Source organism: Entelurus aequoreus, linkage group LG16 (genome assembly GCF_033978785.1).
Source record: "Entelurus aequoreus isolate RoL-2023_Sb linkage group LG16, RoL_Eaeq_v1.1, whole genome shotgun sequence".
NCBI lineage: Eukaryota > Metazoa > Chordata > Actinopteri > Syngnathiformes > Syngnathidae > Entelurus > Entelurus aequoreus.
In genome coordinates, this window is record NC_084746.1 from 14,542,614 (window position 1) to 14,562,060 (window position 19,447).

At 37.4% G+C, this 19,447-nt stretch overlaps 1 protein-coding gene across 3 annotated transcripts in view; it reads right to left on the minus strand.

Annotated features, from left to right (window-relative positions):
- Positions 1 to 19,447, minus strand: part of mast3a (microtubule associated serine/threonine kinase 3a) — a 142,169-nt gene that overhangs the window by 63,498 nt on the left and 59,224 nt on the right. For all 3 annotated transcript variants that reach the window (XM_062022221.1, XM_062022220.1, XM_062022219.1), the window contains 2 exons: positions 14,391 to 14,411; positions 4,113 to 4,191 (listed from right to left, as the gene is read on the minus strand). In XM_062022221.1, coding sequence (XP_061878205.1) covers positions 4,113 to 4,191; positions 14,391 to 14,411 — 100 coding nt within the window. The remainder of the gene's footprint in view (positions 1 to 4,112; positions 4,192 to 14,390; positions 14,412 to 19,447) is intronic.

Genomic DNA, 19,447 nt, shown 5'->3' on the forward strand with positions numbered 1-19,447 from the left:
AGGAAAGAGAGAACTGGAAGTGAAAGGGAGGAAAAAGACATTGAAATGAAAACGAAAGACTGCAAATAGGTGATAGAAACAGGAGGGGGAAACCCTGAGGAGGAAACTGGAGACGCTTTAGGCCATAGCAGCATAAAGAGCTCACTGAGAGGAACCCTGAAAGGGGCTTTGTGTGGAGAGAGCTGACCTCACTGTCTCTGAGCCATGTGGCCGACCGTACAAAATTTCAGCCGTGACAGAAAACCCAGCTATTGTTGTACAGCCTACTGCTGTTTCAGTAACAAGTTACAAGACAAACTATCCCAACAATCAGCACAGAAACATGAAACAAACAGCCAACAGGTCATCTTTCATTTGAAGGATTGCGTGTCAAATCTTGTACAGCCCTTACTAATTTGCAACTTGTGCCAGAAAATCACTATTTGCGAGGGCTTTGTTGTCTGACTGCACAGTGTACATTTTGGATTGTTGCATTAAGACCTATTTTTGCCACTTGTATACTTAGTCTGCAAAAATGATTAAAGGCCTACTGAAAGCCACTACTACCGACCACGCAGTCTGATAGTTTATATATCAATGATGAAATCTTAACATTGCAACACATGCCAATACGGCCGGGTTAACTTATAAAGTGCAATTTTAAATTTCCCGCGAAACTTCCGGTTGAAAACGTCTCGGTATGATGACGTATGCGCGTGACGTCACGGAGTGAACGGTAGTATTCGGACCCCATTGGATCCAATACAAAAAGCTCTGTTTTCACCACATAATTCCACAGTATTCTGGACATCTGTGTTGGTGAATCTTTTGCAATTTGTTTCATGAACAATGAAGACTGCAAAGAAGAAAGTTGTAGGTGGGATCGGTGTATTAGCGGCGGACTACAGCAACACAACCAGGAGGACTTTGAGATGGATAGCAGACGCGCTAGCCGCCGACTTTACGTTGACTTCCTCCGTTTCCGGGCCGCCGACCGCATCTATGATCGGGTAAAGTCCTTCGTCGCTCCGTCAATCGCTGGAACGCAGGTGAGCACGGGTGTTGATGAGCAGATGAGGGCTGGCTGGCGTAGGTGGATAGCTAATGTTTTTAGCATAGCTCTGTCGAGGTCCCGTAGCTAATGCTAGGTTCACACCAACGGCGCTTTGACGGCGCTTTAAAGCGGCATGCAAAGCGGCGTTATAGCGTAACAAAGCCTGATTAAAGCGTGAGGGTTCTAATGGATCGTGGGAAAGCTTGTAGTGAAGCGGGACATGCGGCAATTTCGCCAAAATTTTTTAAACGGTTTAAAAAAGTTATGCGCTCTGTCAAGAATGGAATAAAGCGCAGAGAGCGTATGAAAGCGTGAAAAAGCGTGACAAAGCTCAGCAAAACTTGACTAAAAGCGTAGGAAAGCTTAACAGATCTTGGTTCAAAAACGCGGACCCCTACAAATAGGAAGTGACTGTGATATTGACTAGTGACATTGAAACTTTTATGTAAAACCAACACAGGATTACAAATCCATTCTCTTTTGCATAATTGCCTTTTTTATACGATGATCATTGTTTCTGTACTTCTGTTAGAGTTTGCTGTTTGATGTTGCAGTTTGACATTACTGTCTATAATTTTTCTGTATGAAAATGTTAATAATAAAGAGAATATGTTACATTTTATAAAAGAAATGCCTTTTATTATTTTCAACTAGCATAAGAAATGAAAGATAGATATTTATTAAGATGACAAAAATAAAATAAATTAAGATATAAAACATAATATAACGGGAAAAAAAGAGAAATTGAAAAAATAAATGAATATAAAAAATGTGTGGATAATTGCCTTTTATTATTTTGAACTAGCATAACAAATGAAAGATAGATATTTATTAAGATGACAAAAATAAAAGAAATGAAGATATAAAACATAATATAACGGAAAAAAAAGAGAAATTGAAAAAATAAATTAATATAAAAAATGTGTGGATAATTGCCTTTTATTATTTTCAACTAGCATAACAAATGAAAGATAAGATATTTATTAAGATGACAAAAATAAAAGAAATGAAGATATAAAACATAATATAACGGGAAAAAAAGAGAAATTGAAAAAATAAATGAATATAAAAAATTTGTGGATAAATAAATAAATGGATAATTGCCTTTTATTATTTTCAACTAGCATAACAAATGAAAGATAGATATTTATTAAGATGACAAAAATAAAATAAATTAAGATATAATACATGATATAACGGAGAAAAAAAAGAGAAATTGAAAAAATAAATGAATATAAAAAATGTGTGGATAATTGCCTTTTATTATTTACAACTAGCATAACAAATGAAAGATATATATTTATTAAGATGACAAAAATAAAAGAAATGAAGATATAAAACATAATATAACGAAAAAAAAAGAGACATTGAAAAAATAAATGAATATAAAAAATGTGTGGAAAACAGTATACTGAGTTTTTCACATTGTTTTCTTATTTTTGTTGTAACAATGCACAACAGAGCTTGATAATCGTGTCAGAGCCTGATTTAAAGCGCCAGGATCGCATCAAAGCGTAATAAAGTTCAATAAAGCGTAATAAAATGTATCAAAGCGTGATTTAAAGCGTATCAAAGCGGGATCAAAGCGTGAGGAACGGTAACAAAGCGTCAACTAATTCGTATCAGAGCGTATCAGAGCGTATCAGAGCGTATCAGAGCGTATCAAAGCATAACATTACTTCAGAGATCGGGATAATCGTGGAAAAATTGACAAAAATGACGGCGCTTTGCTCGCCGCTTTAAAGCGCGGCAAGCGCCGTTGGTGTGAACCAGGCATAAGTTAGCTTCAATGGCGTCGTTAGCAACAGCATTGTTAAGCTTCGACAGGCTGGAAAGCATTAACCATGTAGTTACATGTCCATGGTTTAATAGTATTGTTGATTTTCTGCCTATCCTTCCAGTCAGGGGTTTATTTCTTTTGTTTCTATCTGCATTTAAGCACGATGCTATCACGTTAGCTCCGTAGCTAAAGAGCTTCACCGATGTATTGTCGTGGAGATAAAAGTCACTGTGAATGTCCATTTCGCATTCTCGACTCTCATTTTCAAGAGGATATAGTATCCGAGGTGGTTTAAAATACAAATCCGTGATCCACAATAGAAAAAGGAGAAAGTGTGGAATCCAATGAGCCCTTTTACCTAAGTTACAGTCAGAGCGAAAAAAGATACGTCCTGCACTGCACTCTAGTCCTTCACTCTCACGTTCCTCGTCCACAAATCTTTCATCCTCGCTCAAATTAATGGGGTAATCGTCGCTTTCTCGGTCCGAATCGCTCTCGCTGCTCGTGTAAACAATGGGGAAATGTGAGGAGCCCTTCAACCTGTGACGTCACGCTACTTCCGGTACAGGCAAGGCTTTTTTTTATCAGCGATCAAAAGTTGCAAACTTTATCGTCGATGTTCTCTACTAAATCCTTTCAGCAAAAATATGGCAATATCGCGAAATGATCAAGTATGACACATAGAATGGATCTGCTATCCCCGTTTAAATAAAAAAAATTCATTTCAGTAGGCCTTTAAGAACACCATTTGAAAAAGCTCTTGGGATGCTTTCAAAAAAAAAACTCTTGGAAGGCAATTGATGATTCATCTCTTCCCTCTGTGCGGCATGATAAAGTGCAGTGATGCTAGTATTTATCATCGGAGGACACATCCTGTTATCATGGCTAAATAATAAAAACAAGATCCCATCTTCTCTCATCTGTTTTGTATAAATCCACTTACTGCAGCAAATGTGGTTGAGTGAGTTTGGCTCTCCTGTGACCTCAGATGAGGGACTTCTAGGTTACACACCTAGTGACTTTAACACTGCTGGTGTGTGAGTGTAAAATGATAGCCTAACTGTTCTAGCCTATACATGCCAGTGACGTTTGTCCCTTTGCCAAGAACACAAGACTTGCGATGAATGACTGTTTTCCCTGCTGAGCAAAACACACACCGATCGCAAAGTGTGTTTCAAGCAGGTGAGAGTTTCACACTCGAAAATGGATTTGGTCATGAGGTATCAGCTGCACTAAAGAGTTGGCGACGGCAGGGTTCTTGGAGGAGAGAAATTGGGAGACAAATCAATAGAAGCTTACGGATACTGATGAACTGGGTGCATTGGTGCAGTATCCAGAGGAGGGTACGGACGCCACAGACCATCTTCGGCCATCGCCTCTGAAAAAAAAAAGAAATGAGTCATGTCCTGTTTCCACCAAGCAATACAGCGGAGTTTCGCTTGGTGTAGTAACCATGGATTAGGGCAGGATATAGACCAGAGCTGGGAAAATATTTTGACTTGGGGGGCAACATTGAGAGAAGAACATGTCTGATATATACACATTTAGCTGTAAAAATCTGCTGTACAGTATGTGTGTTTGGGTCCCTTTTTTTCAGGAACACTAATACCAAAAGTCACAATGTCCGATAGAATTTTAAAAACAGACCACTTCAAAAAAACTGAATGGAATTTTACAGTTTTTTACTGAATGGGACACCCGAAATGTACATGACAATAAAGAAAGTGGGATTTACAATATTAACTATGAACAATAAAACACTGAATATTAACAACATATGAACATCGCATGGTACGCACAATATTATAATACTTCTAAAGATTACTAGCATCGTTGTTTATGGTACGTACAATATTAGTAATTATTACTAGCACCAATTTTCAGGGTACGTATATTTTAATACTTCTAAAGATTACTAGCACTGTTTAAGTTACGTACAATATTAGTAATTATTACAAGCATTGTTTTTACGGCTGGCACATTTATTTATACACATTTAGCTGTAAAAATCTGCTGTACAGTATGTGTGTTTGGTCCCTTTTTTTCAGGAACACTAATACCAAAAGTCACAACGTCCGATAGATTTCTAAAAACAGACCACTTCAAAAAAACTGTTGTTTAAGGTACGTACAATATTAGTAATTATTACAAGCATTGTTTTTATGGCTGGCACATTTATTTATACACATTTAGCTGTAAAAATCTGCTGTACAGTATGTGTGTTTGGTCCCTTTTTTTCAGGAACACCAATACCAAAAGTCACGATGTCCGATAGAATTCTAAAAACAGACCACTTCAAAAAAACGGAATGGAATTTTACAGTTTTTTACTGAATGGGACACCCAAAATGTACATGACAATAAAGAAAGTGGGATTTACAATATTAACTATGAACAATAAAACACTGAATATTAACAACATATGAAAATTGCATGGTAAGTACATGGTACGTATAATATCTTAATACTTCTAAAGATTACTAGCACTGTTGTTTAAGTTACGTACAATATTAGTAATTATTACAAGCATTGTTTTTACGGCTGGCACATTTATTTATACACTTTTAGCTGTAAAAATCTGCTGTACAGTATGTGTGTTTGGGTGTTTTTTCCCCCAGGAACACTAATACCAAAAGTCACAATGTCCAATAGAGTTATAAAAACAGACCACCGCAAAAAAACAGAATAGAATTTTACAGTTTTTAACTGAATGGGACACCCAAAATGTACATGACAATAAAGAAAGTGGGATTTACAATATTAACTATGAACAATAAAACACTGCATATTAACAACATATGAACATCGCATGGTAGGTACATGGTACGTATAATATCTTAATACTTCTAAAGATTACTAGCACTGTTGTTTAAGGTACATACAATATTAGTAATTATTACAAGCATTGTTTTTACGGCTGGCACATTTATTTATACACATTTAGCTGTAAAAATCTGCTGTACAGAATGTGTGTTTGGTCCCTTTTTTTCCAGGAACACTAATACCAAAAGTCACAATGTCCGATAGAATTCTAAAAACAGATCACTTCAAAAAAACGGAATGGAATTTTACAGTTTTTTACTGAATGGGACACCCGAAATGTACATGAAAATAAACAAAGTGGGATTCACAATATTAACTATGAACAATAAAACACTGAATATTAACAACATATGAAAATTGCATGGTAGGTACATGGTACGTATAATATCTTAATACTTCTAAAGATTACTAGCACTGTTGTTTAAGGTACTTACAATATTAGTAATTATTACAAGCATTGTTTTTACGGCTGGCACATTTATCTATACACATTTAGCTGTAAAAATCTGCTGTACAGTATGTGTGTTTGGGTCCCTTTTTTTCAGGAACACTAATACCAAAAGTCACAACGTCCGATAGATTTCTAAAATCCGACCACTTCAAAAAAACGGAATGGAATTTTACAGTTTTTAACTGAATGGGACACCCGAAATGTACATGAAAATAAAGAAAGTGGGATTTACAATATTAACTATGAACAATAAAACATGGAATATTAACAACATATGAACAGTGCATGGTAGGTACATGGTACGTATAATATCTTAATACTTGTAAAGATTACTAGCACTGTTTAAGGTACATACAATATTAGTAATTATTACAAGCATTGTTTTTACGGCTGGCACAGTTATTTATATACATTTAGCTGTAAAAATCTGCTGTACCGTATGTGTGTTTGGTTCCCTTTTTTTTCAGGAACACTAATACCAAAAGTCACAATGTCCGAGTTCTAAAAACAGACCACCTCAAAAAAACAGAATGGAATTTTACAGTTTTTTACTGAATGGGACACCCAAAATGTACATTAAAATAAACAAAGTGGGATTTGCAATATTAACTATGAACAATAAAACACTGAATATTAACAACATATGAACATCGCTCCTCTTTTACTTCTCAGATCAGCTCCTCGACATCTTTTACAATCAAGCAAAACTCAACAAAAATGTAACAAACGGCAAAATATGAATGCTAAGGGTAATAAAACACCTACAATGTGATTTGTTATCACTTTTATGCAGACATTTGTTGTAAAAATTTTCTTTTGCATCTGTTCCTGACACATGCGTTTGGGGCTGGCGGCTCTGAAAACGAACCCGGCCCACTCTGCTTTGATCCTCGTCTGAGCTGCTGTGACGTAGATTACCGTAATAACTCGTAAAACACTCAAAAGTGCAGATTTCAACCATTTAAATACTTCCTATAGTTCAAGACTTACGGTCATTTAAAAACATCACTGCACATCATAATGGTGGCTCCAGTTTTGATGTGAAAGGTCTAAAAAAAAACACTAGATGTCTTCCATTGAGGCTTGTTTTTATTTAGCCGACTGGATTAAGCAAAAACAAAACAACCGTTTTCCATTCAACCTTGAGTGGTCTAGCCAATGGACTAAACAAGAACTCATTGAACTTTGGTGCAAATTTGCACAGTCGGCATTCAAGACCCTACAACCAATTGAACTCTTGAAATCTGCTGTACAGTATATGGGTTTGGGTCACTGATGCCGGTTGCGCGTTACTTAGCAACGCTTTTTTCATTAACGACAAATCTAACGCGTTACTATTTCCAAACCAGTAGTCAGATCACCTGGGCCTTGACCAGGGCTCAGAAAATCTGCAAAGACTCCTCCCACCCCCACCATGGACTGTTTTCACTGCTGGACTCTAGAAAGAGGTTCCGCAGCCTCCGAAGCAGAACCTCCAGGTTCTGTAACAGCTTCTACCCTCAGGCCGTAAGACTCTTGAACGCATCATAATTAAATTATCCCCTCAACTCCCCCCCAAAATGGATTAACTCGCTGGAATAAAAAAGACAATATAACATACATCCATAAACGTGGACGCATGTGAAAAAGTGCAATATATTGATCTGTACAGTAACCTATTTATTTATTTATATATGCACCTTATTGCTTTTTTTATCCTGCACTACCATGAGCTTATGTAACGAAATGTCGTTCTTATCTGTACTGTAAAGTTCAAATTTGAATGACAATAAAAAGAAGGTCTAAGTATAAGTCTAAGATTAAAGTTAATCCAAGTCACCGTGCGTTACTATTTTTTTTATTTTCCCTCGTAAAAATTAATTTTATTTCTTCTTGCCGTCTTGGAAAGTGAAGTCACGTAAGCGAAAAGTCACGTTTTTAGCATGAGGATGACACCGAAGTAAACAACAATGGAGGGCGTAGAGAGAAGCGCGTTTTCAAGTTGGAAATACAGTCATTATTTGGAGTTAAAGAAGTTGGTCGGGCAGTATGTTGTGGAGGAAATGCTGCCCTTAAAGGCCTACTGAAATGCATGTTTTTTATTTGAACGGGGATAGCAGATCCATTCTATGTGTCATACTTGATCATTTCACGATATTGCCATATTTTTGCTGAAAGGATTTAGTAGAGAACAACGACGATAAAGATCGCAACTTTTGGTATCTGACAAAAAAAAGCCTTGCCCCTACCGGAAGTAGCGTGACGTAGTCAGTTGAACATTTCCGCAAAGTTCCCTATTGTTTACAGTGATGGCGGCCAGAAGTGAGAGCGATTCGGACCGAGAAAGCGACGATCTCCCCATTAATTTGAGCGAGGATGAAAGATTTGTGGATGAGGAAAGTGCAAGTGAAGGACTAGTGGGGAGTGGAAGCGATTCAGATAGGGAAGATGCTGTGAGAGGCGGGGGTGACCTGATATTCAGCTGGGAATGACTACAACAGTAAATAAACACAAGACATATATATACTCTATTAGCCACAACACAACCAGCCCAAAGGACCGTTCACCTAACCCAAGGTTCATAAAGCTTATATATTTACCCAAAGTTACGTACATGACACGCACGTACGGGCAAGCGATTAAATGTTTGGAAGCGCGCGGGTGGGACCTGATATTCAGCTGGGAATGACTACAACAGTAAATAAACACAAGACATATATATACTCTATTAGCCACAACACAACCAGCCCAAAGGACCGTTCACCTAAGCAAAGGTTCATAAAGCTTATATATTTACCCAAAGTTACGTACGTGACACGCACGTACGGGCAAGCGATCCAAATGTCTGGAAGCGCAGCTGCGTACTCACGGTACCGCGTCTGCGTCTGTGTATCCAAATCAAAGTAATCCTGGTAAGAGTCTGTGTTGTCCCAGTTCTCTACAGGCGTCTGTGTATCGAAGTCAAAGTCCTCCTGGTAAGAGTCTCTGTTGTCCGAGTTCTTCGATCTTGACTGCATCTTTCGGGAATGTAAACAATGAAACACCGGCTGTGTTGTGTTGCTGATTTCCCTCGCAAAATACTCCGCTTCGGACCGACAACTTTCTTCTTTGCTTGCTCAGCTTCTTTCTCCATAATGCAGTGAAGAAATTGCAACAGATTCACCAACACAGATGTCCAGAATACTGTGGAATAATGAGATGAAAACAGAGCTATTTTGTATTGGCTTCAATGGGTTATCCATACCTCTGTTTCACTGGCTACATCACGCGCATACGTCATCATCCAAAGGAGTTTTCAACCGGAAGTTTAGCGGGAAATTTAAAATTGCACCTTATAAGTTAACCCGGCCGTATTGGCATGTGTTGCAATGTTAAGATTTCATCATTGATATATAAACTATCAGACTGCGTGGTCGGTAGTAGTGGCTTTCAGTAGGCCTTTAAGCACAGTTGACTCGCCCTCGTTTCGTGCCATAATAAACAAGATCCTCGCTACGATCAACGCGGACTTGCCTCACAGAACATCCTTTTCGTCTTACCTGGAGATGGAGTATGCACAGATGGAGAGCAACCTGAAAGCCGCACTGAATGAGGAATAGACTTTCTGACAAGAGGTTTGAGAGGCTTTTGTTAATGAGGTAAAACCACTGGTTTACTCGCCCCACACCACTTTTTGACTCATAACTTGATTATAACAATAGAACAATTAGAGCAGGGGTCACCAACGCGGTGCCCACGGGCACCATGTAGCCCGTAAGGACCAGATGAGTAGCCCGCTGGCCTGTTCTAAAAATAGCTCAAATAGCAGCACTTACCAGTGAGCTGACTCTATTTTTTAAATTGTATTTATTTACTAGCAAGCTGGTCTCGCTTTGCTCGACATTTTTAATTCTAAGAGAGACAAAACTCAAATAGAATTTGAAAATCCAAGAAAATATTTTAAAGACTTGGTCTTCACTTGTTTAAATAAATTCATAAATTTTTGTACTTTGCTTCTTATAACTTTCAGAAAGACAATTTTAGAGAAAAAATACAACCTTAAAAATGATTTTAGGATTTTTAAACACATATACCTTTTTACCTTTTAAATTCCGTCCTCTTCTTTCCTGACAATTTAAATTAATGTTCAAGTAAATTTATTTTTTTTATTGTAAAGAATAATAAATACATTTTAATTTAATTCTTCATTTTAGCTTCTGTTTTTTCGACGAAGAATATTTGTGAAATATTTCTTCAAACTTATTATGATTAAAATAAAAAAAAAGTATTCTGGCAAATCTAGAAAATCTGTAGAATCAAATTTAAATCTTATTTCAAAGTCTTTTGAATTTCTTTTAACATTTTTGTTCTGGAAAATCTAGAAGAAATAATGATTTGTCTTTGTTAGAAATATAGCTTGGTCCAATTGTTATATATTCTAACAAAGTGCAAATTGGATTTCAACCTATTTAAAACATGTCATCAAAATTCAAAAATTAATCTTAATCAGGAAAAATTACTTATGATGTTCCATAAATTCTTTTTTTAATTTTTTCAAAAAGATTCGAATTAGCTAGTTTTTCTCTTCTTTTTTTCTGTTGAATTTTGAATTTTAAAGAGTTGAAATTGAAGATAAACTATGTTTCAAAATTTAATTGTCATTTTTTTCGTGTTTTCTCCTCTTTTAATTATATTGTAAAATGGATGGATGGATGGACGTTTAAAACAAAACTGTTATTATTAATTAGTAAGTATAAATTTTTTGAGCCTTTTTAGAGAAAATCATATCATTGTAGTAAATTATGCAAATTACTCGATGATGTCATTGTGACCACGCCCGTAGCCACGCCTCCACCGCCACAGGTATATTGGCAGTTTATGGGAAACACTGAGCATGTTTTATATGTTATAGTTATTTGAATGACTCTTACCATAAAATGTTGCCACGCAGTCATTAGAATATTTTTCTGCGACTTCTTTGACGTAATTTTTGTCCTTTTTTGTACTGAAATAAATATTTTTTTGTTATTGTTCAATATCCTTTTAAGGTTGGCTGGACCTCTCCAGGGTTTCCCACACATTCATTTATTTGTGGCGGCCCGCCACGAAATAATTACGTCCGCCACAAATAAAATTAAAAAATAAAATAAAATAAAAATTTAAAAAAATATATATATATATTTTTTTGTCCTCTCCAGCTTCTCAGGCAAATCATATAGTTGATGTAAGTGAAGTGTAGGATATTTCTCTTGTTGCCTTATTTGTATTTGACTTTATTAAATGTATTTATATTAGAAACACAACATGTGTATATAACAAAGGGTGCAAAGTCTGCAGGCAGTAGGAAACACATGGTTAAGTGTAGGGAGTAAAACTGATGGCAGTCTAAAGTTCAAGATTTTTGGAGCTCTTTGTTCAGTAGATCAGATGTTTGATGAAGCTCTGTGTCTATCTACCACCACTACTGTTTTCTGTTTATTTGTTACTGACTGTGGCAGGACACCTCTGCCTCTGTTTCACTTTATGTTGCTGGTAAATAATATGGTTGTAGTAGTAGGCTAAAGTTAAATTATTTAGTATGCACTAATTAAAGGGGCAGAGCTTTGAGACATTTTAGCTTTTATATTTTATAAGATATATTTTTTGTAAGAACCACAATTAATAAATATATTTCAGTGAATAACTTATTGTTCAAATCTGTATATAAATATGTACATAAAGTGTTGTAATTATATTGTAAAATGGATGGATGGATGGACGTTTAAAACAAAACTGTTATTATTAATTAGTAAGTATAAATTTTTTGAGCCTTTTTAGAGAAAATCATATCATTGTAGTAAATTATGCAAATTTCTCGATGATGTCATTGTGACCACGCCCGTAGCCACGCCTCCACCGCCACAGGTATATTGGCAGTTTATGGGAAACACTGAGCATGTTCTATATGTTATAGTTATTTGAATGACTCTTACCATAAAATGTTACGTTAACATACCAGGCACGTTCTCAGTTGGTTATTTATGCCTCATATAACATACACTTATTCAGCCTGTTCACTATTCTTTATTTATTTTAAATTGCCTTTCAAATGTCTATTCTTGGTGTTGGGTTTTATCAAATACATTTCCCCCAAAAATGCGTCTTATACTCCTGTGCGACTTATATATGTTTTTTTCCGTCTTTGTTATGCATTTTCAGCCGGTGCGACTTATACTCCGGAGCGATTTATAGTCCAAAAATACGGTAAATTACTTTCTAAAGGAGTAATCAGTAGTCATTAATCAGATTAGTTTTTCAAGGTAACTGTGACAACACTTGTTTGGGTCCCTTTTTTTTCAGGAACACTAATACCAAAATGTCCAATAGAATTCTACAAACAGACCAATTCAAAAAACGGAATGGAATTTTACAGTTTTTACTGAATGGGACACCCAAAATGTACATTGAAGGCCTACTGAAAGCCACTACTACCGAGCACGCAGTCTGATAGTTTATATATCAATGATGAAATCTTAACATTGCAACACATGCCAATACGGCCGGGTTAGATTATAAAGTGCAATTTTAAATTTCTCGGGAAACTTCCGGCTGAAAACGTCTATGTATGATGACGTATGCGCGTGACGTCAATGGTTGAAGCGGAAGTATTGGTACACCATTGTATCCCAGTACAAACAGCTCTGTTTTCATCGCAAAATTCCACAGTATTCTGGACATTTGTGTTGGTGAATCTTTTGCAATTTGTTTAATGAACAAAGAAGAAAGCTGTAGGTGGGATCGGTGTATTAGCGGCTGGCTGCAGCAACACAACCAGGAGGACTTTGAGTTGGGTAGCAGACGCGCTATCCGACGCTAGCCGCCGACCGCATCGATGATCGGGTGAAGTCCTTCGTCGCGCCGTCGATCGCTGGAACGCAGGTGAGCAAGGGTGTTGATGAGCAGATGAGGGCTGGCGTAGGTGGAGAGCTAATGTTTTTAGCATAGCTCTGTCGAGGTCCCGTAGCTAAGTTAGCTTCAATGGCGTCATTAGCAACAGCATTGCTAGGCTTCGCCAGGCTGGACAGCATTAACCGTGTGGTTGCAGGTCCAGGGTTTGGTTCGGTGTCTCCTGATAATAGAAGTAATAGTAGTATTGTTGATCTTCTGTCTATCCTTCCAGTCAGGGGCATGTTTCTTCTGTTTCTATCCGCAGTTAAGCACAATGCTATCACATTAGCTCCGAAGCTAAAGTGCTTCGCCGATGTATTTTCGTGTGAATGTCCATTTCGCGTTCTCGACTCTCATTTTCAAGAGGATATAGTATCCGAGGTGGTTTAAAATACAAATCCGTGATCCACAATAGAAAAAGGAGAAAGTGTGGAATCCAATGAGCCCTTGTACCTAAGTTACGGTCAGAGCGAAAAAAGATACGTCCTGCACTGCACTCTAGTCCTTCACTCTCACGTTCCTCATCCACGAATCTTTCATCCTCGCTCAAATTAATGGGGTAATCGTCGCTTTCTCGGTCCGAATCGCTCTCGCTGCTGGTGTAAACAATGGGGAAATGTGAGGAGCCTTTCAACCTGTGACGTCACGCTACTTCCGGTACAGGCAAGGCTTTTTTTATCAGCGACCAAAAATTGCGAACTTTTTCGTCGATGTTCTCTACTAAATCCTTTCAGCAAAAATATGGCAATATCGCGAAATGATCAAGTATGACACATAGAATGGATCTGCTATCCCCGTTTAAATAAAAACAATTTCATTTCAGTAGGCCTTTAGAATAAAGACAAGTAGTACTGAAAACACTAGCTGACTGGATTACGCAAAAACAAAACAACCGGTTTCCATTCAACCTTGAGTGGTCTAGCCAATGCACTAGGGAAGAACTCATTGAACCTTGGTGCAAAATCGCACAGTCGGCATTCAAGACCCTACAAGCGATTGAACTGACATGAAAAAGCTTGACATCTGTGGCAGTCTGTACGGACTTTGTAATGCCAATTAGCGGAGGGGATAGTATCATTTGTTTTTCAAATGAGTTGTTGTTGGTGGCAGCACGGATCCAGTTGGGCTGTATTTTCTATGCCACATTCCTACTCTTTGTTGACTTCACGGCAGGTTACGCTGTGTCATGCTGTTATAATGTCGCGCTATTTACGTAGCCATCCTGCCTACAGACACACGCCAGGAAAAACAAGCGAGAACAGCGTTTACTGCTCCAACTGGTACCGTAAACTAGTTGGTGTGTCTTTTCTTTCCACCTTGTGCTCACAAACTCCTAAGAACATCAATCCGTTTCATGAGAAGGCTCAACTGTAAGGAAACGAGATATAAGAATAACAGACATTTTTGACGGTTTCTTACCTCTCAGTGCGGGCCAGATGGCTTCACATAGGCGGGAAGAAGGCACAAATGGAGCAGGTGATGAGGGGAGAGAGAGAGAGACAGTGTGAGGAACAAAGTAAACACTACTTAATGAGAACGTCAGAACAAGTTTGTCTGTCACGCTCCAGTTTGCTTGTCACCTTTTGCAGCCGAACACTTGCCTGGCTGCCACAATGCAGCAATGACATTACCTTCATATGAACATGAACCACTCACACAAGCACTAGACACATTTGAGTGTGAAATAACCCTCTCTCCATGCTCCCTCCTCCCATTTGTCCAACGTAGCTCTCAAAGGACATGTCCCACTTTCATCCACTGATTCAATACACAATGACAAGAATGGACAAATGCTTCCTCACACAAACATGCTTTTGGGGACATGGAGCTAAATAAGAGGTGACGCGATGCAACTTGATGAGTGACCAAGTCCTGCAGACTAGTGGGTGTTTATACAAAACCCAAAACTAGTGAATTTGGCACGTTGTGTAAATGGTAAATAAAAACAGAATACCATGATTTGCAAATTCAGCCTATATTCAATTGAATAGACTGCAAAAACAAGATACTTAACGTTCGAACTGGTAAACGTTATTTTTTGCAAATATTAGCTCATTTGGAATTTAATGCCTGCAACATGTTTCAACAAAGCTGGCACAAGTGGCAAAATAGACTGAGAAAGTTGAGGAATGCTCATCAAACACTTTCTGCTGGATCATGCTGGAAAATGAAATCATCATCTACAGATGGAAGCATGTAGCCGTATTCCCATGGTCAAGCAACTCCTGAACTCAAGACAACGGAAGAAGCGTCTGACATGGGCTATGGAAAAGAAGCACTGGACAGTTGCAGAGTGGTCCAGAGTCCTGTTTTCAGACGAAAGCAAGTTTTGTATTTCATTTGGAAGTCAAGGCGCTAGAGTCTGGAGGAAGGCTGGAGAGGAGCAAAATCCAAGTTGCTTGAAATCCAGTGTGAAGTTCCCACAGTCAGCAATGGTTTGGGGAGCCATGTCAGCTGCTGGTGTTGGTCCACTGTGTTTCATCAAGTCCAGAGTCAATGTAGCTGTGTACCAAGAGATTTTAGAGCACTACATGCTTCCATCTGTTGAAAAGCTCTATGGAGATGATGATTTCATTTTCCAGCATGATCCAGCAGTGCCAAAACCACCAGTAACTGGTGTACTGACCATGGCATTACTGTCCTCGATTGGCCTGCCAACTCCCCTGACCTGAACCCCATAGAGAATTTGTGGGGTATTGTGAAGAAGAAGCTGAAAGTCACCAGACCCAATAATGCAAATGAGTTAAAGGCTGCTATTGAAGCATCCTGGGCATCCATAACACCTCAGTAATGCCACAGGCTGATTGCCTCCATGCCACGCCGCATTGGTGAAGGATTCCCAACCAAGTACTGAGTGCATTAATTGACATTTTCAAATGTTTGATTTTGTTTTGCTGTTATAAATCTTTATTTTTTACTTGGTCTGAGGAAATATTCTAATTTTTTTAGATGGGATTTTTGAGTTTTCTTAAGCTGTATGCCATAATCAGCAATATTAAAATAATAAAAGGCTTGCAATATTTCAGTTGATGTGTAATGAATCCAGAATGCATGACATTTCCATGTTTTTAGTTGCATTACAGAAAATAAAGGACTTTATCACAATATTCTAATTTTCTGAGACAGTCCTGTATATGAACAAAATGACAGTTGTCAGTTGTTAGCATATATTACCTCCATCAAACATGGTTGTTACAAGATACTGCATTAGTAAACAGTACACTGCAAAAAGTCAGTGTTCAAAAACAAGAAAAAAAGATACAAAAATTAGGGGTATTTTATTTGAACTAAGCAAAATTATCTGCCAATAGAACAAGAAAATTTGGCTTGTAAAGACTTTCCAAAACAAGTAAAATTAGCTACCCTCAATGAACCCAAAAATACCTTAAAATAAGTATATTCTCACTAATAACAACTGTATTACTATATGAGTACATATTTTCTATTGTTTCATTGAAAATAAAACAGCAAAGTCCATTTGGCTGTCATCTGTTTTAATTATGAGACACAATTGTGTCAAAGTCATGATTTTTTTTTTTTCATGCTTGAAATAAGAAATTATTACTTTAAAAAAGTAGTTTTATACTTGTGAGTGTTGATGCCACAGCTTTGCAACAGTTGATATTCTAGTTTCAAGCATGTTTTACTCAATACAGGTCATCAAATCTCAGCAACGAGCTGTAATATCTTACTGACATCATTTAGGACCAAAACCCTTAAAACAAGTAAAACACTAACATAAAATCTGCTTAGTGAGAAGAATTATCTTATCAGACAGAAAATAAGCAAATATCAACCTTATTTGAGATATTTAATCCTACTTAGATTTCAGTTTTTGCCGTGTAGGGATTCAACAATACTCGCTATAATCCTGCATGGGACAATCTGAGTTACATTTTTTTTTTAAATAATTGTGATATTAATCGAGATTGGATGATATGAAAAACTTAATTGTTATTTTTTTTGCCATATCGCCCAGCCCTGGATGCCATACTAACAGTGTCTTAATTGTAACTTTGTGTCAATGAATGAAGAGCAGTGTTTCCCATAAACTGCCAAGATACCTGTGGCGGTGGGGGCGTGGCTATGGGTGTGGTTATGGGCGTGGTCACCATGATATCATCAAGTAATTTGCATAATTTACTACAATGATTTGATTTTCTCTAAAAAGGCTCAAAAAATGTATACTTACTAATTAATAATAACAGTTTTGTTTTAAACGTCCATCCATCCATTTTACAATATAATTACAACACTTTATGTACATATTTATATACAGATTTGAACAATAAGTTATTCACTGAAATATATTTATTAATTGTGGTTCTTACAAAAAATATATCTTATAAAATATAAAAGCTAAAATGTCTCAAAGCTCTGCCCCTTTAATTAGTGCATACTAAATAATTTAACTTTAGCCTACTACTACAACCATATTATTTACCAGCAACATAAAGTGAAACAGAGGCAGAGGTGTCCTGCCACAGTCAGTAACAAATAAACAGAAAACAGTAGTGGTGGTAGATAGACACAGAGCTTCATCAAACATCTGATCCACTGAACAAAGAGCTCCAAAAATCGGGAACTTTAGACTGCCATCAGTTTTACTCCCTACACTTAACCATGTGTTTCCTACTGCCTGCAGACTTTGCACCCTTTGTTATATACACATGTTGTGTTTCTAAAATAAATACATTTAATAAAGTCAAATACAAATAAGGCAACAAGAGAAGTATCCTACACTTCTCTTTTGTAAAGTAAATCTGAACAGCCGATATGGGCATCTACATCATCTATATGATTTGCCTGAGAAGCTGGAGAGGACAAAAAAAATATATATATATATATTTTTTTTAATTTTTATTTTATTTGTGGCGGACGTAATTCTTTCGTGGCGGGCCGCCACAAATAAATGAATGTGTGGGAAACCCTGGAGAGGTCCAGCCAACCTTAGAAGGATATTGAACAATAACAAAAAAATATTTATTTCAGTACAAAAAAGGACAAAAATTACGTCAAAGAAGTCGCAGAAAAATATTCTAATGACTGTGTGGCAACATTTTCTCACTGGTTATTTGCAGGAAAAACACAAATGACAGAAAGTGCAGTTCATCCAGGCTCATGCGAAACAACTCGAGTCATCTGGTGCAAAATGCTGTGCTGCGGCAAAACATCAAAGGCGAAGTCATAACTTGGCAAAGAATTATGTGCAGTAAAAGTAGGAGGTACCGGTCTTATTTGGACAGGACATTGGGAAGGCAGAGTACACAAAGGTAACTTTTTACGAGCCATTTAGAGCCTCTTACGTACATTTTGCTAATGTCGGCGGATACTGAAGTTCAAAAAGAAAGAACAAACCAACACAAGGAAACTCTTTATTGGAAATTCTGTACATATTTTTGCTATGAACTGTAGTTTTCCCTAAATGTCCTGTTCAAGCTCATGCTCTCAAAAACTCAGTTGTAAGAGGGTTGTAGTTTCCACCATAATAGTTAAAGTTAAAGTAGCAATGATTGTCACACACACACACTAGGTGTGGCGAAATTATTCTCTGCATTTGACCCATCACCCTTGATCACCCCCTGGGAGGTGAGGGGAGCAGTGGGCAGCAGCGGTGTTCGCGCCCGGGAATCATTTTTGGTGACATAACCACCCAATTCCAACTCTTGATGCTGAGTGCCAAGCAGGGAGGTAATGGCTCCCATTTTTATAGTCTTTGGTATGACTCAGCCGGGGTTTGAACTCACAACCTACTGATCTAATCACACCAGTACTCAGTAATGAGCGTTTGCCCTGACTTGCAGCGCGGCCCAAGACCCGTGACCAGCAAGTGGCCCTGAGGCCTTTCAGCTGGTTGTCGCTGCTTTTCTGTGGGTTTGTTTCCATTACGCAGGTAAAAAAAAAGGATGGGTCAGGGCTCGCCATTATTATGCCATTAAGCTTTCTCTTAAAACATCATTCTGGTATGGTTTTTCAAGTTGTGTTGATAATCATCGCTTTGTTTCAACGATATTACAAAATAGCTTCCGTGATTGCGTCCTGTTATTACTGTTAAAAACAAAACTCAAGTCCCGTGTTTGACGCTATCTTTTTTTGGTCAGCTTCTGAACCTAATCAGATCTGTAAGAAGGAACACTGACCTGGGTTTGATCTCTCAATGTGCATCTAACTAGGTCCAGGGTTTCCCCTACATGTAAATGGCCGTGGCACAACGCCAAGGCAAGATTAATGCTGCCACACTGTCAAAATATATTTTTTTATGTGAAAAAAACATTTATTTTTTACATGAAAACAAATTTAGGTGATGTATTGTATGAATGGATCTACAATATGTAGTAGATTATTTACAAACTATTGGCTATAATTAGAGATGTCCGATAATATCGGCAGTCCGATAAATGCTTTAAAATGTAATCTCGGAAATTATTGGTATCGGTTTCAAAAAGTAAAATGTATGACTTTTTAAAACGCCGCTG